Here is a 24468-nt window from a genome sequence, read left to right on the forward strand (position 1 = left end):
ATCTCTAATAAAAATAGGATAAAAGAGGTAACACGAATTCAAATTAACTTTGACAAACTTAACATAGTGAAAACACCATGTAACTTAGGATGTTTATCTTCCGTTTAAGTTGCAGCTGACATTAGGTATTTGACTCTCATACTTCTATCATGATATTCAGTCCAATAAATTATTGAAATAAATTTTAATTTTGAATCTCTCGATTACACCTTCAATAAAAAATTAAATTCGAAATAAGTGCTCAAAATGACATAATCTTATTATAAATGAGCAAAAAAGCTAAGTTTGCCCCAAAAATATAGGAACAGAGGATACAATTAATCTACTTCGAATAATGGCAAAATTAGCTATTTTCATCCGAGTTAGGGTAATTATTAGCAACATGGGCATTTTTGAGTCAAAAAATTAACGAGGGTAGTTTGATGGAGGAGAAGACATATAACAAAAGGGTGGAGTAGGTTTATTCCTACGAGGCAGTCCATATCACCAATTAAATAAGCTTAAAATGGGTTAAAGAATGACATGGAGGTCTGTTAGTCTTTACGAGTAGATATGACTCAATTTATTAACGGAGGTATATTTGACCCCATTTCCAAACGGAGGGTAAAAATGGCCCTTTTTCTATAGTTTAGGGTATTTTTGGCCCTTTTTCCTTTATTGTATAAAAATCGAATAATCCATAAGCAAAGTTAGGCCTCATTTGTTTTCATTAAGATTAAGACGTCTGAATCTGAATGCACATCTGAATGATTAAGATGTTGACTCTAAATCTGAACACTGAATGATTAAGACTGTTTGTTTTTCAACATCTGAATGTGCATAACATTTTTTAAAACATAATAAATATATAATTTAATTTAAAAAGTAACAGAATATTAGAAAATAAAAACAAATTTTAATAAAATAAATATATTATATGACAAAAAATTGAAATATTTATATTCGCTAGTAATGGTGGAGATGCTTTGTAGTAGTAGTGGGTGGGGTTAGTGTGTGGTGGTGAGTGAGGCAGGGTGTAGGGGTGGTAGGTGGGTGGTGGTGGGAGGGTTAGGGGGCTGGGTTGTAGGTGGAGGGTTGTGGGGGGTGAGTGGTGGTGGTTTGGGGGGTCTTCGGTTAGAGTTGGGGTGGGTGGTGGTGAGGGGGTGGTTGGGGGTAAGGTAGGTGGGTGGTCGTGGTGTGGCGGGTCTGGGGTTAGGGTGGTGGTGGGTGGTGGTGAGGAGGGTGATTGGGGCTAACATTGGTGGGTGGTGGGGGTATGGTAAGGGTTAGGTGAAGGGGGTATGGCAAGGGTTAGGTGGTGGTGGTAAGTGGGTTGTTCGGGTGGTGGGTGATGGTGGGTAAGTAGGGGTGGGCTGTGGTGGTGGGTAGGTGGGGTTAGGGTGGTGTTAGTGGTGAGGGGGTAGGGTTGGGAAGTGGGTGGTGGGGGTTGGTATAGGGGGTGGGATAGAGCCGGTGGTAAAAATTATCCATACAAAATACATCTTAATGATATTCAGACTTTATTCAAGATCTTAATGATTAAGATCTATTCAGACCAAATAAGTAGTTAGATCTTAATGTAAACAAATACACTTAATGACTTAATATCTGAATCATTCAGATTCAGACTTCCATTAGTCAATTTTCCAATAATAAATATATATAAACAAATAAATAAAAGAAAGATAAGAGAATTTTAGTTTGAACACCTATTTTGGGATATTTTCAAGAATCTCGGTTTCCCATATATATACACACTAGTTATGTGAGGCCCGAGCTAACTCAATATATAAAAGTAAATATTTTAATTAAAGAAATATAATTTGTGTTAGTACAAGTGTACAACAATAATAACCATATACCCATTGTAGTCCCACGAGTGGGTAATTACATTAGTAATAATTAAATTTCATATAAGTATATTTTCAATATATGAAAGCAAAACTTTTATTCCACTCCTTTAATATTTTAACTTTCATTTTGATGAAATTATTTACTTCAAATCAAATGCGGAGCCAGAATTTGACATTCATAAGTTATGTATCCTAATTTTCTGAAGTTATTTAGTTCTAAATAAATGATCTATACATAGTTAATGAACTTTTAAGACAAATACATAATTTAACTTGTGCAGCGGATGGAGCTGCTCCTCCCTTAATTAGGGATTAGGGGTTTGAACATGGATATGGAAAAAATCTTTGGAGGGAGCGCTTCCCCCGAATGGGCGCGATACAGTGCGAATTATCTGGATTAATTGGGCTCAAATGCGGATATCGAGCACCAAACAGAAAACCAAAGAACATGAAAAATGAGGCAGGAGATTCAATAGCTTTTAAAAAGTAGACCTTGAAAATAAAATAAATAAATTTGACTTAAATAAATAAGATTAGGACCTAAAAGTAATTAATTAAAAAGTTTAAAAAAAATTGAAAATTCTTGTGAGAACTACAAAAGTCCATAAGTTTGCGCTATATATATATATATACACACACACTAGTGACTCTAGGCCGGTGCTAAGTCCGGGCCCAAATTTAACTTTAATTTGTTATATAAAAATAACTTATTATAAAATTTTCCTTTGCCCTTAATAAAATAATTTGTAGTCATACAAATATTTTAGACATCAAAATTTAAAACTCTTAATTTCTTCTAAACTTTATCCATAGTCTAACAATGTTATACATAACTTGAGACGAAGTGAATAATAAATGATTGGTGTACATGTACCCATTAGCCAAATTGGCAAGATCACTTGCACAAAATGGCCGTAAACATCACTCCCGACTCAATATATCAATAGTTCATTATATTGGTCAGTAAACTTCATTTAGACATCAGAATTATAACCTGTTCCAATTGAGCACATCACCTTATAAAGTGATCCTATTAGACACTTTCGATTCAAATTTTTAAAAAACTTTTGCGAGTGCTAGCATCTGTTAGGTAATTAACTACATAAAATATGACATCTCCTTTATTAAACACAACATTATGATTTGTTGAGGCTAATATGTATACTTACAGGAGGAGACATATTGACATTTGAAAACACACACAAAAGTATTTTTCAAAATTTGCCGTTATCACATATTCAGATGCTCAATTGGAATAACTCTTAGTTCAAATGTTTAAATGAAATTTAGCAACAATTTTAAAAGGCTATCGATGTATTAAATTTTTTTTAAAAAATAGTAAATTAAGGTAACACCATTAAAATTAAATGAGAAGTTACTTAGAGCCCGTTTGGATTGGCTTATAAGTTGCTTATAAGCTATTTTCAGCTTTTTTGAGTATTTAACTGGCCAGCTTATAAGCCATTTTGTGCTAAAATAAGCCCAAAAAAATAATTTAGCCCGTTTGGCTTAGTTTATCTAAAGCAGCTTATAAGCTGTGTTTTCAGCTTATAAGGCAAAATAAATAAATTGGGCTACACCAACTTATTTTTTTTTAGTTATAAGCTGTTTTAAATAAGCTAAGTCAAACGGACTTATAAACAGTTTTTTCTAAGCCCATCCAAACAGGCTCTTATGCGATTGTTCTAAACTTCTAATGGGTGTCAAGCCAATTTTTTTAGGCATTGGGTTTTTAAGAAAAGAAAAAAGGCTATTGGGACCCACTTCTTTGCTTGGAGGCGATAGATTTCACCGTGAAAGAAGAAAGAGGACAAACAAATTGGTTATCGGACCCACTACCATATGTCTAGAGAAGACAACTTCAGCAGCCATGTGTAGCCACTTCAGTGCATAAAAAATCCAATAAAATTACTATCCTACCCCTGTGAGGTCGACAAAAAAGCCAAGATGTGCGTTTATATATAGTAGTAAAGTAATCTGTGACCAAAAAAACACACCCAGCCATGGCTACATCCCTAAGCACACCAAAACTCAGCACAACAACTTTTCAGAGTCTCTACAAAACCAAATTCTCTTCCTTCTCTCTTCTCTCTCTCTCTAATAACAACCCCATCATCAAACCCCGTATTACCCCATCATCATCATTATCTTATGGCCGTCGATTCACTACCCCTCGTGCTGAGTCATCATCATCATCATCCACCAATGGCGACCCTCCACGTCACTACGACTTTGACTTGTTTACAATAGGCGCAGGTAGTGGTGGAGTTAGGGCTTCACGTTTTGCATCTAATTTTGGGGCTAATGTTGCTGTTTGTGAGATGCCTTTCTCTACTATTTCTTCTGATTCTACTGGTGGCGTTGGTGGCACGTGAGTTAACTATTTACTTGCCCCTTTTTTCACTTCCTAGTATAGGGTATATGTGAAGCAAAATCAAGAAAATTATAGACTAGTGGAATAGATGCGTGATTTTGAATCATTTTATCTGTCTCAATTTACTTTTTTACTTGGCAGTAGTAGAAAAAAATGCTATCTTTAGTTATTATTAGATAGGGAATTATGTGAAGGAGAATCAAGAAATTGCCTAATTATAGACTAGTTGAGAAGATGGGTGATTATGAATCATTTTATCTGTCTCAATATACTTTTTTACTTGGTAGTAAAAATTTGGATTTTTTTTTTCCATTTTTGGTCGTGTCCGTCAAAATTAGTAACGGGGTGCTAGCCGAAATATAGTACACTGATTGATTATGTATATTGTATGTATGTTTATACTTAAAAAACCTATACATTTGCTGGGTATTGTGTAAATTAGATACCGAAAGGCATTGGACTGTAATTATCTTTAGTTTTGTGCTATTATTAAATGGGGAAAAATCAAGAATTGTTTTAGTCTAGTTATAGAGTAGTGGAGAAGATGGGTGATTATGAACTATTTTAATCTGTCTCAAATATGTCTTGAGCTAAGTATACTGTTGTCTTATGATATTGTTGCTAATGCTTGAACTGGATGAACTATGTGATTCATAAATGAAGTGATGATTAGCTTGAGTAGGGAATTTTGTACCTCTACTATAGTTCCAGGATCACTTTATGAATATGGGTTAAAGGATCTATTCACGAAAGTTCCTGATACCAAAAGTCCTTCATAATGCTTTGGGGATAGTGAGGTTGTCTTTGGGTAACTAGACTATGATTGGCATGAATATAAGAAAATAGTATGTACAGTAACGTGGTAAATGCCTGTGTTGTTAAGAAAGCTGTAAATTGGAATGTAATAGTGGCGGTAAGTTTTCATCGACGTAAATCTTCTCAAAAAAAAAAAAAAAAGTAAAGAAAGGTGATAGAGGAACGAAAGGAATCGACTTAGGTGAAAGAATATGCATGTTGCATGTATGCTGGACAATGAATGGTATTCATTCTATGTACAAAATGTCCTATTTTTTTTATCTACGGGTCTAGCCTTTATGGGCCTAAACAACTTCCTATTGTACACCGATTTTTTCTCTAAAAGATCGGATGTTTTAGTTAATACTGTGGTAGTTGGTTGTCTCCTTTTCACGTCGACTGACCGCCTTAACTCTGAGAGGGGTGGGCGTTCGGTATTCAGCTCGGTATTTCCAAAGTTCGGTTCGGTAATTGAAAGTAGATACCAAATACCGAACCGGAAAAGTTCGATTCGGCTCGGTAAATCAAACTTCGGTTCGGTAAATCCCGATACGGTATTCGGGATTTACCATTCAAGAGAGCAACTATTAATAATAAAGCATCATTTACTTCAGGAGCCATGAAGTAAATTGAGACTGGTTAATGAAGTTTGGATGTGTCTAGGCTAAAAGGTTGTAGAAAGAGTAATCTGATGGTGTATCCGCAAATACATTGAGACTTGTAAATTTGACATTTAGTTTATTCTTTTGCTTTATGATCAAGCTTTTTGGCAACATTGTTTACCATGGTACATTTTAATCTGTCTGAAAGAATGTCGAGATGTGATCAGTCTGATCAAATGTATTAGCAAGTGAAAGTTGAACTTCTTTCTAGATAAATTATGGTCATGCGTGTAGTTTTAATATTTCTATTCCCAATTTGAACTGGATTGTCTAGAACTGCCTTCTTGATAGAACTCATGTTCTTATTACAGTTCAGTTATTGATTGTTACTCAACTAGTCAGCAATGCATCTTAAAAAGACAAGTGCTAACCAATGGTGATTGTTGCGTAATGCTTTCAACTGTCAAGTAGAGTTTCCTAGATTGACTTTCTTTTCTTTTCTTCTTCTTTGTTTTTTTTTTTGTGTGTGTGTGTGTGGGGGGGGGGGGGGGGGGGGAGATAAAGGTAGGTGTAAATTTTATTAGTGAAGTACCAAGCTGGTACAGAAATTACAACAGAAAGAAGAACTCAGACCAATCAACCATTACATGCTTCTCCCTAACAACTCTAGAAAATCAAGATATTGATCCCTATCCTCTAACAAACCCTCCTTACACCAATAGTACAAATACTGGATACACTTGTTTTTTACCACTGATATGTGACTCTTTTTGCCTTCAAAGCATCTCTTATTTCTCTCCAACCATAAAGTCCATAAAATACAGAGTGGGATTGTTTTCCAAATCTGCTTCAGCCTTTTCGTTGTCTTCTGATTCTGCCAGCATTCCAACAGGTTCTTAACATTGTGCGGCATCACCCAGGCTACACCGCATATACTCAAAAAGAGATTCCAGCACTGCCTTGAAAACTTACAATGGAGAAGAAGATGATTCACAGTCTCCTGGGCTTCCTCACATAAAAAGCATCTATTACCCAATGCAAAACCTCTCTTTTGTAGGTTGTCGGGTGTTAAACAGGCCTCCAAAGAAGCAATCCATCCAAAGCATGCAACCTTGGTTGGAGCCTTTGTCTTCCAGAGCATTTTCCATGGCCACATTACATCCCATTGCCCCTCTTGCTTCTGCAAGTTTTTATAACTACTTTTGACAGAAAATTTCTTGTCCTTGCTAGCAATCCAAATCAGAGTATCTGCTCTATTGTCCACCATAATAGTACTCCCTCCATTCCATAATAAGTGACTTTTTAGGCTTTTCATTTTTGTTTCAAAATAAGTGGTGCTTTAGGATTTCAAGAAGAAACTAATCTTCTTCTTCTTCCAAAATGACCCTTATTTACATAATCAAAAATCATTAAGTTTCTTTTTCTAGGCATTTAATTAGGGGTAAATTAGTAAAAACACTCCTAATTTTCTAGGAGTGAGTACTTTCTTAAGGGGTGTGCGTAAGCCTAAAAAGTCACTTATTATGGAATGGAGGGAGTAGTATTTAACTGCTGTAACAATTGACAGAACTCGTCTATCTCCCAGTCATTTAATCCTTCCCTAGAATTGATCTGCCATCCTGAATTTGAGTAAAATTCAGCCAGAAATCCTTCCTTGTTTGTTGAACAGTTATACATCACTGAAAATTTTGTTTTAAAGCATTCATTTCCTGCCCAGACATCTGTCAATCTTGCAACCATTGCCCACCTCTATTCTTATACACTTCTGGAATTCTGTCCATAATTTGCTTATATTCCTTCAAACTCCACCTCTATCCGAAACTGGGACTGGACCAGGGATCCAGATATCATGTGTCATATTTGGCATCGATTAAATTTTTCCACATGGCATTGGTTTCTGCATTGTACCTCCATAACCATTTGAACAATAGGCTCTTCTTGGCAATTTCAAATTTCTAACTCCCATTCCACCTCCCTCCTTATCTCTTGTTACCTTTTGCCATCTAACCAAATGCATCTTTTTATTCTTTGAGTTCCCTTCCCATAGAAATTGATTTCTCATCGAACTCAGCTTTTCTCCACAGCATAAGGAATTGGAAGTAATGACATTAAGTAGGTGGGAATTCCGTCCAAAGAGACAAGTATTTTTTCTTCCATGGAGTTAACTTGTTTGCACACTTATCCATGACTCCTTGCCATAAGCACTGGTCATTTTCCTAGATTGACTTTACAATTAGAAGTCAAATAGAAAGAGTTCAGTGAAGTTCTTTGCATCTCTAACGAAAGGTTCGTTGTGCCTTGTGGCTTCATACTGGAATGCTAATTGAGCCTTAATCTCGGTATTGGACCAACACCTAATTTTACTGCACTTATTAGGTGCTCAATACCAACTTGTTTGGGGATTTACTTGTATATAATTGGAAATGATGACATAACTTACACACAACCATCCATGGAAATGTCATCGCAAGTATTGACTACCAAATCTTAAGAAAACACCACTTTAAGCAAATATAACCGGATAATTTCACCAAAGATAGCAGAGAGTGCGTGTAACAGGGGCAAGCGGTATTTGGGATATCCCGGATACCGAACGGGCCTAATGTCTCGAACCGAACCTGAATACTGTAATTCTGAAATTTTATTCCTGAATACTGTACCGAATACCGAATTACCGAATCCCGGATTACCAGAATTCCCGGTTTGGGTCGGTAATTCGGTTTTCGTAATATATGGTCAGCCCTAACGGAGAGGCAGTTACTTGTATAATGACTTGGTCAGGCACAGTAATTATTCTATCTGGTCAGGCACGGTAATTATTCTATCTTATCCAATCCTTTGAAATGGATATTGGAATTAGTCCATTTAGGCCAGGTTGTCGTGAATGATACGAAAACCAGTGAGTTTTTGTCGGGCTTGTTTCGTATCTGACAGATCGAAAGGGCCATGGTCCAAATGAGCAGACGGAGGAGAAACTCAAATATTCCTAGTCTCAAAATTTGTGTTAACAGATGGAAGAGATTTAAAGGAAAAGCAAGAACTTTTCTTATTATTGTGGAGTAGAGAAGATAATATTGGGTAGCTGAGAGCACTTCTGTCCCCAAAAGAATGCTGAGTTTGATGGTCAAATACCTAGGCCGACAGAGTTATCCGGTACCTGGATGGTGGGAGGTAGCAGGTACCCGTGGAATTAGTTGGGGTGCGCGCAAGCTGGACTGGACACCACAGTTATCAAAAAGATAAAAAATAAAGGTGTTTCTAGTGGGAATGATAGCTTGGCTTGGATATTGGTGACTTTCTTAGTGCGTTTACATAACTTGTAATGGCTCATCTTTTGGTGGTAACCTCTCGCAGCATTCACTGGTATTTCAATAAAGTTACACTTCACCTATAAAAAGTAAGTGCTTTAAATCATAGTTTTCTATCTTAATGTATCCAAATAATTTTTAGAGAATCATAATTAAAAAAAAAAGAAAAGAATTGCTTGATTTCCTCAGTCTCCATTTTATTTTATATGACCGTTTGTACTAGGTATGTAGTTTAAAATATTAGTTGACTTCTGTATTGTATCAGTGACATTGGAAGAAAAATATCATCGTAATGGTTGAAAAACTAGTTTGATAGTGAAAAGTGAAAACATCACATCAAATTATAAAATCAGAATAGTTTAATATATTGAATTCTTGATAATTGTGAACGTTGTATAGAAATAGAATGGTGTCAAACATCTTGGGACATCCCAAAATGAAAAGAATATCATATGAATTGGAATTAAGGGATTATTAATTTTATATAAAGTGTAACATAAAGAATATTGTTTTTATTAAATTTAATCGTTTCTTGATTTCTCTAATAAAGGTGTGTGCTGCGTGGATGTGTACCCAAGAAATTACTCGTGTACGCATCAAAATATTCTCATGAGTTTGAGGAGAGTTGTGGTTTCGGATGGAGTTATGAGGCGGAACCTAAACATGATTGGAGCACCCTCATTGCTAATAAAAATGCCGAGTTGCAGCGCCTAACGGGTATTTACAAGAATATTCTGAAGAATGCCAATGTTACACTGATTGAAGGGCGAGGAAAGGTTGGGAAATGTTACAAGTTAAAGCATACTACCTTGTGTAAGGCTTCAGGTTAAAGCACATTACCTTGTGTTTGACTGTACTTTCAGGTTGTGGATCCTCATACGGTGGATGTGGATGGAAAACTCTACTCGGCTAAGAACATACTAATTTCAGTTGGGGGCCGTCCATTTATCCCAGACGTTCCTGGAAGCGAGTATGCTATAGATTCTGATGCTGCCCTTGATTTGCCAACGAAGCCTAACAAAATTGCCATTGTTGGAGGCGGTTACATTGCAGTTGAATTTGCTGGAATCTTCAATGGCTTGAAAAGTGAGGTCCATGTTTTTATAAGACAAAAGAAGGTTCTGAGAGGCTTTGATGAAGAAGTGAGTCATTTTTCCCCAACATGCAGAGTACTTTTTGTTAATTAACTTCTCTCATAATCCAAAATCTTGATGTTGCACTCAACTTCTTTTGTATATGCAGATCAGGGATTTTGTTGGTGAACAGATGTCATTGAGAGGAATTGAGTTCCATACCGAGGAGTCGCCTCAGGCTATTGTCAAGTCAGCAGATGGCTCACTGTCATTAAAGACTAACAGAGGAACAGTTGAAGGTTTCTCTCATATCATGTTTGCAACAGGACGAAGACCAAATACAAAGGTTTATTCTGCTTCCTGTTGGTAGCTTATCTCTGATAGACCTCATAGGTTAATGCAGTTAATTGCTAGGGTGGTTCTAGTTCAATACTGACCTCGATTGAAACCTTGTGGAGGAAGAGCATGGTAATTTTTCCTCATAGCAAACCACTCTCCCTCCCCCCAAAGTTGGCAAAATTCTTTGATATTGTTGATGATGTAATGGCATCATATTATCTCGAAGTATATCGTTTCTCTTATTACTGCTTTCATCATCGTTTTTCAACACGTGGTTTCTTTTATTGGATTTGATTGGATATTCAAGTTGTAACCATACCGAGGACATGACCTTAATTACGAAGATATTGAAGGTCGCGGATTAGGGTAGAAGGTTAGTGGGTAGTTGAGCGTTTTCTCACTCTCCCGTGGGATAGGCTTGGTGGGTAGATAGTATTAGCATTATTCAGGTAGTTTATTTTGCTCTGGATGCTATGTTGCTTTCTCTATTGTTGGTTATGTCTTACTTGCTATGCCTTTCTAATTCTGTATTGTGTTTTTCTAACTTCCTTGTTATGTGTCATTTGAGCCGGGGGTCTTTCGGAAACAGCCTCTCTATCTCCTCGAGGTAGGGGTAAGGTCTGCGAACACTCCACCCTCTCCAGACCCCACTTTTGGAAATTTACTGGGTATGTTATTGTTGTTCTATTCAAGTTGTAACCACCAGTTACTTAAGTTTCTTTTTGTTTGAACACGTTGCAGAATTTAGGATTAGATACAGTAGGAGTGAAAATGACAAAGAATGGAGCCATAGAGGTGACTGCCTTTCTCTACCTTTTTTTTATTCTAATTTGCTAGAACTATCTAGAGCATGTGTTCTTGAATGAGAGTTTCATTTCCGAATTGTTTTTACAGGTTGACGAGTATTCTCGTACATCAGTGCCATCAATTTGGGCAGTTGGAGATGTTACTGATAGAATTAATTTAACTCCAGTTGCTTTGATGGAGGGAGGAGCTTTGGCAAAAACTATTTTTGCTGATGAACCCACAAAACCCGATTATAGGTACGTCTCCTTTCTTCTGAGAATTCATGTGATGACTTAAAAGTTTGGCAAGGACTGTCAAAGATGCACATTGTCCAATTATTTTCGACTACAAATTGTTACAATGTGCTTCATGACGTGTCGTTCTACCATGTCAAATGCATAAGCTCTTACAGCTGAATTTTAGTTTGTTTTACAAGAAAATTCTATAACTGCTCTCTGATCTGAGTGTTCTGTTCTCCCAAATAGGAATGTACCATGTGCAGTATTTTCCCAACCACCTATTGGACTAGTTGGTCTGACGGAAGAAGAGGTATAATAGCGAGAGCTTGTGAGTTGACAATTAATTAATATGATTAATGATTTGGATTGTTTTTGCAGGCCATCAAAGAATATGGCGACATTGATGTTTATACAGCAAATTTTAGGCCATTAAAAGCTACTATTTCTGGTCTTCCAGATCGGGTCTTCATGAAACTAATAGTATGTGCAAAGTCAAGCAAAGTTCTGGGGTTGCACATGTGTGGAGATGATGCACCAGAAATTGTACAGGTTGCAATTTCTATTTAATTCATTGGTGCATATTTCAGATTCATTATAAAATATGCGAGTAATGTTTTTTGTCATCATGAAACTTCCAGGGATTTGCGGTTGCAGTAAAAGCCGGGTTGACCAAAGCGGACTTTGATGCCACTGTGGGTATTCACCCTACATCAGCAGAGGAGTTTGTCACCATGCGAACCCCTACAAGGAAGGTTCGAAGTAGTCCATCTGAGGTTAGTCATTTACCTGAGATTGTCGTGCTTTCCTCCTTGTAATTCTTTTGTTGTAGTATTTGTGAAGAAACAGCTTTCACTTCTCCGTCTCTCTCTCTCAGTGAAACTGAAGCCTGAAACGAGAAAATTGTATCAACCAGTATGCTCGTAATTAGGACACTACCTCGACTGAACTGAATATCTCCCTTTACTTAAGCGAATGATCGATCTTTCATCTCTTCTTCTTCTGATAAATAAGATCGATCTTTAAAATAATTATTACTTCATACTCTGGAAATTTTGATAGATTTTTTATGTCATAACTAGTATACGTACCCGTGCGATGCGCGGATCGTTTCAAAGAAAATAAATTATAATATGTTATGCGTGGAGAATAGTGTAACCACAAAGTTGTATGGCAAATTTATGGTTAGAACGAAAAGTGCTTGTTCGTGATGGCCTAGTGTATGGTTCCAAAAGAGCCAAGCAAATTTGAACAGATGGTATAACAGGCTGAATGGAACAATAGTACAGAAATCAAAGCTCTAATCGTCGAACTTCACTTCAATTCTTCAAGCTTTTATATGCTCCCCAAACTACATAACATACAGAAAACCCAACAATTCATCAAACTTACAAACACTGATATGTATGAAGAACAAATCAAACGTGCAAATTTCAAAATAGGTAATTACAAAGGTGAAATCCTCAACCAATTCTTTTTAAAGAGAAAGATCAAGAAAAGATTCGTTAAGTTGCGGAACTTCTCTTATCAACTGGTTAGTATGATGCTCACCGTCTTGACAGAGTAGCTTCTTCTTCAATTTCCCAGTTTTGAAGCCAACTACTAAAAATCAATAACTAAAGCCACAATTCTGCTTCAATAGTCCATACCTTTAGTATCTGATCTTCTTCTTTTTCCTCAACTTGGTACGATCCTGTTTCAGAAGAGGGAAAAATATAAGTATGAAATCACGACAAATGAATAGATCAAAAAACATGAACAGTGGATTTTTTTTTTTTTTTACTCAAATTAGGAGACTCTAAAAAACTCGTGTGCAACTTTAGCGTGTCATTCCAACAGGGAATGCACTGCAACTACGACCGAAGAACGATAAACCAAGCCTGGTGTAAATCAACATTTCGCCTCGGGTCATCCAACTCAGTACATTAAAGTATTCAGAAAGGTCAAAAATACCAAGACAATAAAGCCTCCGACACATTAACACCAGTGAGAAGGATGGAGGACTTGGCATTAGAGATCCCAAAATCCAAAACCAAAGCTTACTTATGAAGTGGTTATGGAGATATAACATGGAGGCCAATGCATTATGGAGGAGGTTTGTGCATGATAAATATGGCCAAGAAGAACAATAGTGCTCTAATACAGTGAATAGCCCCTTTGGAGTTGGGGTTTGGAAAGCTATTAGATCATTGTGGCCATCTCTGGCTGAAAATATCAGTTTAAAAGTGGGCAATGGAAGGAAAATTTTCTTTTGGCATGACAACTGGATTGGGCATGGTTCTTTAAAAGATTTGTTCCCCGAGTTCTATAATATTGTTACTCTACCAGATGCAAAACTTGCATGGATGGAATATTACTTTCAGAAGATTATTACATGACTGGGAATTGGAAAGATCGGCGGATTTGTTCAAGACCTTGGAACCATTTCAAGGTTTTTAAGAATTTGAGGACTCTTTGTGCTGGAAACTTGGCAATAATGGTGTCTTTACTGTCAAATCAGCATATAATTATCAGCTTATTAGGCAATATACACAATCTGATCAGTGGCCATGGAAATTGGAAATTCATTTGGAAGACTAAGGCTCCTTAAAGGTTTCGTGTTTCTCTTGGCTGGTAGCAAGAGAAGCATGTCTCACCCAGGAAAACTTAAGGAGAAGAGGTTTTCATCTATGCACTAGATGCGTTCTGTGTGATGCAGCCAGAGAAAGTAACTCTCATTTATTTCTATATTGTCCTTTCACTGTACAATTGTGGCAACTCTTCTTGAACATGGTAGGACTAAGTTGGACTATGCCGGCAACCAGCTGTGAGCTATTGAAGTGCTGGAACTATAATGGGGGAGCAGTAAGACAAAAGAGTTGGTGGAAACTTGTTCCAGCTGTTATTTGGTGGATAATTTGGAAGGAGAGGAACAATAGAGTTTTTGAAGACAAATGCAATTCTGTGCAGAAAATCAATGGATGGATTAAGGGATATGGAGGAGAAGAGCCAGTACGTATCAGTTCCTAAGCACTCACTTTTTTAGATCAGAACTCACTTTTTTAGGTCAACTGCATAACTTATTTTTGATCAAGTAAGTAAGATCAATTGCAGAATTTTCAACTTAAACTATATTTTATATATAAAAAAAACAATGCTTAACCGTTTAATGAATTTATTTATGTCCCGCCCACCTTTTCTGATAAAAGATGCCCCTGCCACCTTCCACCACAAAATACTGATAAAAAGTATTTCATTCTTCTCATATACCCGTGTGCATATTTCCATTCTTATTCTCTTGTTCAGTTTATACCCTTCATATTTATTCTTTACCATTTAACATCCGCTACTTACATTACGCAATGTGAGTTACCAATACAAAGAGGTCATCATTTAGCAAAGAGAAAGACTATCTGGCTGTAATTGAACACAAAGAAACGAACATTCAGCAGTAGGTTTTAGCCAGCATAAGAGAATGAATTATCAGTGCTACTCATCTAACTAAGGCTAACCAAAAATCTAATATAAAATGGAAATGTACTCCCTCTATTCTCTGTTTGTCCTTCCTTGACGGCATTTCTAGTTTCATTTTAATTCAGTGTTCCTCAATCCCGCCCCTTTATTGAATTCTCAAGCTTAGTTAGACAATCCAGACATAATAAGAAAGAGGAAAGGAACTAAAATGAAGAAAGAGAGAGTAAAAGTGAACTCACCTGGAACTCCAATGTCTTTCCAACTGACTTGTTAAAGTGCTGAGCTTGTTGAATTCATATACTTACAGCGATAACGGAAAATGTGGAAGGGAAAGCTTCAATACGGGAAAGCGCTAATTTTATTGTAAAAATAGGTTTGGTAATTCCAACACCAAAAAAATGTCACCTAACTCAATATAGCACACAACTTTTTCTCTCACATCCTGTAACTAATAAGTAGTAACATTAAGTCACCAGGTAAACCCAACATCTAATGGAAGTCAGCATGCAATTAAGCAAAACAAAGTCTAAAGGAAGGAGGAACCAAAGTGTGCATTACTCTCAACCTAATTTGCCTTGACTAATTATGGAGCATTCTTGAAAAAGTTCACATATGTACCAAGATCTTCAGCAGATTAGGGAAGATCAACATACAGCTCCAACAATTGACTGATGAAGGTGTCACAATGTTATAAAACACCTACAAAAACAGTGTAAACCTAGAAATTGCTGATCGAAAATTGAAAAACTAAATTAAAAGAATAAATTGTCAATAAAACTTAAAGATGCTAAACCAAAAGAATGAAAGTTCCATGAACAGAGTGCATAGAGAAGGATATGTTTCCACAAAGACCAATAAACACAACACGACAAATAACTAAGGTGATAATCCTTGAATTCGCAGAATGTTCATTGCATGCCATTCTGTCCTTTTTGTTATACCAAATAATTTTTTTTGAACCGGACCAGCTTGATTGTATTGAACATTATATATATATATATATATCATTTGGAATAGCTAGCTAAACGGGTAAGTTCACATGAAATGCCTTTTTGTATAGGTAAAAGATGTGCAACAGAAATTCACATGAAGTGCGTCTTCTGATAAGGTAAATCAAATGAAATACATAGAAAGGATATTAGTGTGATTCTGAAAGTGAATGAATGAGAAAACTTTCATAAATACTTAAATAGTCAGTTATATTAGTGATACAAAGTAAAAATTACTCAACAACCCTATTATCATAACTTCAACACAAGTTCTATAGATGTATGATCAGACACATGAGACATGAGACAGATGATCACTGTTATTAACTTACTTTCTCTAAAGCTTTTACTGCCTCGGACTCAAGTTAATCCACACCATAATTTATTGTCCTATTCACTGAACTTAGCAACTTATTTTTTTCCAAAAAATAAATAAAATTCAAAGTGGGGTCATTCAAACCACATTCAGCAAATTTTCTTAAGTCGTTAGTTCCTGCTATCCTTATTTGTGTGGATTTGAATCGTAATCGTTTTGGAGATTTAACATAGGTGAACAAAGTTTAACTGAGTTTGCTATTAAGAATTTGATTTCATTACCCCTTCCCCAAAACCCACACCGCCCCCAAAAGGAAAAATTGACATAGAAACCTAAATGGTAGAAACTCAGAAATAGAAGATTAAAAGAATATGTTGAATCCAATAGCTTAAGACTAAAATATTAGCGATCACATAAAAGTTTCTACTTCTCCCAAAAAATTGAGAAATCACTCAAAAAGGTATCTTTACTCTTGAAATTCCTATAATAACAACAAATCGCCGGCTGATCCAACAGTTGTGCAACACTTCAAATTAGCAACAAACATAGACGATCTTTTTGCCGCACTCGGCACTGTTGATAAATTATTGAACGTGTGCAACAAACCACTAAAATAAATAAAACAAACAATAAACGAACTGAGTAAGATTGTAAGAAGAAAATCACATTATCTGATCATTGTGTAGACATTTCTAATATATATTCTTTTGTTCCCAGTGCGTTGGTGATGTTCAGATAATTTTTATTTTTTTTAAATGTAGTCCGCAACGTGGGTCGGATTTTGGCTGCACGATTACCACAGAGATAAGAAACTTTCATTCTGTTAGATAAGGAGAGGGAAGAAAGCAGTTGTTCACCGGTAGAGAGAAAACCTCCTGCGGTTTTTTCTTCTATCAGTTGTAGGAGTCTGCAGTAAAACACGTTATTCTTTTTTAATTAAATTAAATCGTAGGAGAGTTTTTAAAAATTACTACGGTTACCCATAAGTTTCTGAAGCATTTTTTTCAGTTAGTTAATTAGTTATTAGTTAATAGTTAAGTAGTTAATAAGTACATGTGGCTAATTTTAAGTCTGCCACTTGGCTTAAGATGAGGCTTTTTCCTCTGCTTTTAATAATAGATAGATGTTGCGTCATGCTCTTTTGTGCTACTCAATAGGCTGTGCATTTTGTCATTTTTCCAGGGTAAGGCAGAGCACGACATTAAAGCTGCCGCCGGAGTTTGATGTGCGGCGATAAAGGCTCAATTTGTTGAATGACATTGAAGAATACATGTGGGTAAGAAAGGGTTCCTTCTGTGATGCACAAATAGGAAACTGTTCGTAATTTAACATGTCTTGTGTCTCATAACCTGTTGTTTCCTAAGGTGCTTCTTGTTTATGCCACTTAGATTGTACTGTTAGCCACCGTCCTCTTGTTGCCGTGCGTCACGTAATCAAAGGCTGAGTGCAATAATAGTTACCTCTGTCTCTCATGTGAAGGAGGAAACTTCTTGTTTATGCCACTTAGATTGTACTGTTAGCCACCGTCCTCTTGTTGCCATGCGTCATGTAATCAAAGGTTGAGTGCAATAATAGTTACCTCTGTCTCTCATGTGAAGGAGGAACATGGAGACCACTACATGATGACGGTAGTTTGTATTTATTTTGCCTCCAACATTCTTAGCTATATTCAATTAGCATACTAGTCTCAGTTGTGAAGTCTGAACTGAGATCACAATTTAGAAATTTTAGTTTTGTGATTAATATTCATTGGCAAATAGAAAATCCAATAACATAATTCCTGACAGAAGTAACTCTTCTGAAACTACGGTATTGAACATGACGGAAAACCATAATCAGATTCAACATGGCGCAAAGTCATTGACATTGTCCATACATAGTAAGATCTATCAAATTGTGAATGATCAAATAAAATGTGAGACTTAGATGGGTAACTGTGGGATTAATTAGTTTTTCCATAACCTTAGTAGGTTCACCTATGGATTATGGCTGAAGCAAACAGATTTCAAGTCTCTAATGACTAACGGATATGCATATGCAGAGCTAGAAGCTTGAGATGTTTGAAGTGGTGGATGGAGGAATATACTGCCTATGGTAATTTGCCAGTTTGTAGTGTTGCAATCAGGGATAATGGTTTTATGAGGATAGGGCTGCAAAGTTCAGAGGACTGGATATGGGATATTGCAACTGCACAACTCTATCATGACATATCTAATTTAATATTCAAGTTTTTGGTATCTTTTCTATTCTCTTACAACTGAGGTGATTGGTGGTGTCCAAAATGATTGCTACTCCCTCTGTTCCAGTTTATGTGACATTGTTTCCTTATTAGTATGTTTCAAAAAGGACATATTTATATATTTGGAAACAAATTAACTTTTTCTTCCTTTTTTATCCTCAATGAGAAGCTTTATAGCCATACAAATGATATGTCATGTTTTAAACCACAAGTTTCAAAAGTTTTATAGCCACACAAATTTATGGCATGTTTAAGTTTAAGACCACTAGTTTCAAAAGTCTTTTTTCTAAACTCCGGGCGGAGTCAAACTGTCACATAAATTGGAATGGAAGGAGTACATCATTCCAATTCTGTACGACCTTAGGAATTAGACTTGCAACTTGATTGCACTCATTGTCATTTAGCTGTAGCAAGTTCTTTTACGATTTCCTTATCTATTCAACTGGCTTTGCGCCATATATGAGATGGACTACGTGGTGTCCCAAAGTTTGAAATGCTCAATATATTGACGGCTGGTATCATTATGATGAAAACATTTGTACCAAAACCCCATATGTGAAGATTGTGTATTCCACCCTTCCTCAACCAATTCAGTATGTAGTATCTTGTTCTTTAACCAGTATATATATTGTCCATTTATCATGTGCAACAACTGTTTATATTGTGCGGACAATACATTTGCAGGTACAATTTTGAAAGAGGTTTTAGACTGATTGGGAGCTTATGGAACATCAGTTATGGACTCACACATGCAAAAAACTATCTCAACAGCGAGTCGCTAATACTTGTCGGAACAAATGCTAACTTTACTACTTGAAAAAGTGCCTTCAAGGTGGTTGTGCTGATGCTAGATATGCATTCATCCATTGGCTTGCATCTTGTCAACAATATTTCCTTTTATCAAAGTAACAGGTTTAAACATTTTCTGTCCAAATTTTCCTTAGGGGGGTCCAGAGGGATTGACTACTAATATCTCGATAATGTTTTCTCTATTATTGTACTTTTCTGCTGGGGTTTGAGGCCACATTTGGGCAGTGTAATTATAACATTGCTTATTAGATATTGTTTCCGTGTAACGATAAAATTAGTTGATATTCTGCAATAAAAGCAGTTAAGCAGATTGCTCAATGGCTTTTATATACAATATGTAGCAGGTACAGGAAATATTCATTTGCTTAAAACAACTACTATCAGTGAACACCTCTTTCATTACTTGTCAGGTGTTTGATATTGTAAAAAATTAGCTTATACACGCTAGCTAATGGAGACAATTTGTTGAGAAAGTGAGCGAAAAGTGACACGCTGGGATTGCAACTGTGAGATGGCTATGATAGTTAGTAACTGACAGGCAAAAGTTAGTTAGACAATCAGTTAGACTGTTAGTTTGTTAAGTGGACAATTAGTAGACTTAACAGTGCATGCATGTAGCTAGATGTAGTTGGACATTTTCATTTTGAGTCGGTTCGTTTCCCAGTCAATTCTTATTTCTTGTTAGTTTAATTGTCCTTGAGCAGTTAAGGTAACTAGAGTTTGTGAAGTACAGCTCAAATAAACTGTCAATGGTGATTGAAGAAGGATTGAGTAATGAGACATCAATTGAGCAAAATCACCCTTTGTCTTTTTTTTTTTTTAATTATTTTTTATCAAATGGTCGTGAAAGGACACTCTTTGCGTCTTCAACCTGCTGAGACACCAGGTAATTTGTTAATCTACTCAATAACTATGCACTGTGGAGTAGATCTAGTACTTGGCAAAAACTAGTTAGATTTTGTCGATGGTCAGATCACTCAGGATAGGTTTTGACCTGAACTGCATGAATAGTGGGAGAAGATTAATATTGTAGTCCTCTCCTGGATTATGGATATTTGTGAGTGTCTATGCTTTTAATGCTCGCAAAATGTGGAATGATTTGAAGGAGAGTTTTGACAATGTGAACTGACTCTCGAATCTTCTACTTGTATAAAGAGATTGCTACCTTATGACAGGGTACCATGTTTGTATCAAATTATTTTTCTAAACTGAAAGGTGTTTGGTATGTGTTTGATGCCCTCATGCTCTATCTTGAATGTGCACGTCCAGAATCTAACAACTACAAGAAGTACAGAACATCTTGAAAAATAAAGACCTCTACAATTCCTAATGTCCTTTAATGAGTATTATTCTCAATCTAGAAGTCAAATACTGGTTATGCCACTACTTTCTACTATTAACTTGGTATACTCGATAGTTTCAGAGGTTACTTAGACATCTTTTGGCAAACTTTTGTAGAGGTAAGAGGGGTGGTATGCTTCAGCTCTTTTAACTTTTTCATGTATCAAAAGGTATACTACATCTTAATGAGTTATTTTTCCTCTCTTCAAGTTGACAATAAACGCAGTTAACGGCATGTCAAACTGTGTGATTTTGCTTATATTTTCTTAAGTCCTCGTGGGTCACGATATGTCTGAAGTGAACTTTCAAGAAGTCGCATGTCATTCACCAATTAGAGGTCCCCTCCATGTTAGTGACTAATTAAATTTAAATGTCATGCATTTGAAATTGTGAGAGTAAGCATACGAAATCGTAAGACTAAGTTCTGCAATGCTTAATAAACTTTATATTATATATACTCCTCCCGTTCCATTTCAATTGTCGTTTTAGCTGAAAATTTTGTTTCAAAATAATTTTCCCTCAAGGAATTTAAGACTAAAGTCGATATTTATTTTTAACTATATCTTTAACATTAAAGAAGTATGCATAATATTTAAAAGAAAAAATCAATCTACCTTTATTAAATAGGGATAAGTTAGTAAGTTAAGCTGTGCATTTATTATTTACTTAAAAAAGGACGTGAAAGTTGCTAAAGTGACCGTTAAAATGAGATGGTCGGATTATTTAGTTTTTGTGTATATACCCACGAACTCATGGTTGAGTCTAGAAACCGCCTCGTGATGTCTGTCCACATAGAGCCAAATCAAATGTCAATGATCCCTACTTTATCATATGCAAGTGCTTTGTGCGCACTTTTCTAATACCTGGATATCAATGAAACCTAGGAAATAAGAAATCTTACATAATTGGCCAAGTGTTGGAAGTTGGAACAACGAAAAATATGTTCAATAGTGATTGATTTGAAAGAACCAGGCTGGATCCTTTAGCAAGTCAATTAGTACTCTGTATGGTGGTTGAGGTAATGATGCTGGGGATATGTATTCTTCCACTTCCCAATAGATTCAAACAGTTGTCCACGTTTTCTCTAATCTATATATAATATAAAGCTAGGCATAAAAATGGTGATGTGACTCTCTAAAGTCAAGAAACCTATTTATCTTTTTTCTCCTTTTTTTACAATTTTTTCCTCTTCATTCTATTAATTTAGCTTATTTAAAACAGCCACAATCATTTTTTTTTTTTTAATTAACCTGAACATTTAATTCATGTCTATGCCTTTTCATGTCATCCGTTTTGCTCTTTTCTTGGTTCATGGATCAACATTCAACAACCATTTTAATCTCCAATTAAATTGAGCAATTAATGCAGTCTAATGTCTATTCTTTTTGTCTTCTTCCATATTAGTTTCTCCTCAATTTTTTCATTCATGTGGTGTGACACCATCCCAAAAGTAACGTTTTATATTTTAATGTTTTCTTGATTTGAAATTGTGAAGAAGATTGAGGTGTTGAATTGTGATGTATTGAAGAAGGAAAAGATTATGTTTGAGGGTAAAAGTAGAGAGAGTTTCGGACAAGAGTGAGTAATGGAGCTGCATGGCTGCCAAATGGGAAAACAAAAAGTGCAATATGAAGTTTAGTAGTCTTTTTTTTGTTCTTCTTCTTCTTCTTCAGTTTGATCAAGTGAAGGTTTAAGCCTTTTTTCAAGTTTAGTTTTGTAATAAGTTCACTCTATATTATTATGTATGATAAATTATATGTAGTCGTTTCAATAAATTATTTGATTTGTTATTATTTTGTGTTAGATTGAGATAAGATTATGTATTATGTACAAGAAGATAGAGAAGTCAAAGGAATTAGAATGTAGATCTTTACTTTGCATGGTCAATGTATTTTACTTTTTATTTTGCATAATCACAATTTGATTTGTGAGATTCATGTGTTATTAGATATTCTATCTTGGTTGAACATATTTGTATCTATCATCTTCCAGCATATTCAAATGGACCCATTTCTTTACAGTGAAAGGTATGCAACGTTTTAGTTGAAAACTTTACTCTTTTGAATCTCATAATTAATCTTACTCAACATTTGTTAAATTTTAGAAATTTGTGTTATGTCATCTACACCGAGGAGCCTGCTCGATGGCATCTACCTCAACATTGGATGCATTTCTTCTAAGGTAATTATATACTCTTCAAATTCATGATTTTTTTCTACTTCTTAGTTTGCTTTAATTTCTTTTACAAATAACAATTTTTTTTGATTAGATATGTTGTGGATATGATTAATTAGATATGTTCAAAAATTGAAAGTTGTTTTGAAACTTAGTATATGAAAAAAGAGGCAAAAATCTAATTTCTTAACAAGAAATGATGATTTGCCTAATATTAATGTGTGGCTCTCAACAATCATCAACCAAACATAAGTCACAATTGTATAGCAATTAAAAAGACCAAAGCTTATGGTAAATCAAAAAATTTAAAAAGAAGGAAACGGCTACCAACACGAAGAAGACCTCCGGATTAATGTTAGAATTTAAAGAGAATTTGTTATATTAATATTTAGTGATCAAAAAGAAAATTATTAAACTAATCTCATATTTTTTTGGGTTCTTTTCGTATTCTTAATGATTTGTTCACCAATTAAATTATTTATTCTTTTTCCTTTTCCTAAGTATATCGGTTATTTTCATATACTCTAATTAAATTGAATAAATAGTGCGTAATAATATCTATGGTTATCAATATTTTATAATATATTTTTATGCACTATTATTTAATATATTTTCTTATAGTTCATGTTGAGATTTGAGAATAATATTTTAATTACTTGTTTTTTATTGTTAGGATGTTAAAAGAGAAAGAAAATAAAATTTGATATTTTTTAAAAGAAAATGAGTGATTGTGTAGGGAAGTAAAAAGGTCAAAAAGAAAAAAGAAAAAAAGATATAAAGGTTAGAAATGGGAAAAGAAAAGAAAAAAAAGGAATTACAGAAGAGATTCATATAATTAGATACTTAAATACATGCAACAAATGTACAAAGAACTAACTGTATTTTAAAGTTTGAATATATATGCACAAAAATAGATTGGTTTTTTGAATACTTTATTTCTTTACTTTGCTTTAAGAAAAACAAAAAAAATTGTTTCACTTGCACGTAGACTATACAAGTAATTATAGAAGACTAAAAATTCTTAAGTGACGGAAATCACAGAAAAATATATAAATTAAGCACTTATAATATAATTGGTTAAAATTTAAATTATTTTACTTTGAAAATTAAAAATTTAAGAACTTTAATATTTGAAAGTCAAATTCGTGCGAAGCGCGGATAAATTCACTAGTTATAGAATAATGCTGGATATGTAAGGTGGTTGTCCATTACTTCTTGTCCGGTATATTAAAAATAAATGTCAATTTTTACTTATTTAATTTGGAAAATTAAAAGATAATTTATCATTTCATATTTATTTTATCCTTGTTATTAATTATTGGGTTGAAACTTCAAAAAATTATTAGTAGCTGCATAATTTTTAAAATATTTTGATTGATTTCAACTATTAGATGAGTTAGTAATAATAACGGATGATATAGTAAAATTATTATTCTATTTATGACTCCTTAAGGGATGTGCCAAGTCAATATAGGATAAGTAAAATGGAGGGAAGGTGTAATTTTCTCTCTGTCACTACCCTTTTATATTTGGGTGATTTAAGCATAGACATAGCTTTTTAGATAATGCTTGTGTAATTATAACAGTTGTTGATATTATTCACCAATGCAATCTACGTCCCAAATTGACAAGTCTACCTTCACTAATTAAGTTGTAAGTAAGGGGAATTTTAGTAAGCTTATAATCTACTGACAGAGGATAAGGACAGTTTCGTCTCTTTTCTTATCAATCATCAGCGTTTCACACTAAGTGTCACGTCCTTAGTCTTCAACTAAGCGCATATGCGACACTTGATAACTC

General features: G+C 35.0%; 1 protein-coding gene across 7 annotated transcripts; it reads left to right on the forward strand.

The window, feature by feature from the left end:
• The first annotated feature begins 3799 nt into the window (after positions 1-3799).
• LOC132610689 (glutathione reductase, chloroplastic) lies at positions 3800-19470 on the forward strand. 7 transcript variants are annotated; one of them, XR_009571267.1, is made up of 13 exons: positions 3800-4203; positions 9462-9687; positions 9775-10053; positions 10154-10330; positions 11065-11118; positions 11218-11366; positions 11595-11658; positions 11727-11897; positions 11987-12121; positions 15859-15906; positions 17286-17379; positions 18145-18197; positions 19027-19470. XR_009571267.1 is itself a non-coding variant. In XM_060325040.1 (11 exons), the coding sequence occupies exons 1-10, from the start codon at positions 3836-3838 to the stop codon at positions 17325-17327; spliced, it is 1665 nt and encodes a 554-aa protein (XP_060181023.1). In that variant the 5' UTR covers positions 3801-3835; the 3' UTR covers positions 17328-17375; positions 19027-19470. The 7 variants fall into 7 exon arrangements, 1 of the variants encoding a protein (XP_060181023.1); XR_009571268.1 differs by lacking the exon at positions 18145-18197; XR_009571269.1 differs by lacking the exon at positions 18145-18197 and having other exon boundaries at positions 17286-17375.
• Positions 19471-24468: the final 4998 nt, after the last annotated feature.

This window comes from Lycium barbarum, chromosome 9 (genome assembly GCF_019175385.1).
Source record: "Lycium barbarum isolate Lr01 chromosome 9, ASM1917538v2, whole genome shotgun sequence".
NCBI classification, from domain to species: domain Eukaryota; kingdom Viridiplantae; phylum Streptophyta; class Magnoliopsida; order Solanales; family Solanaceae; genus Lycium; species Lycium barbarum.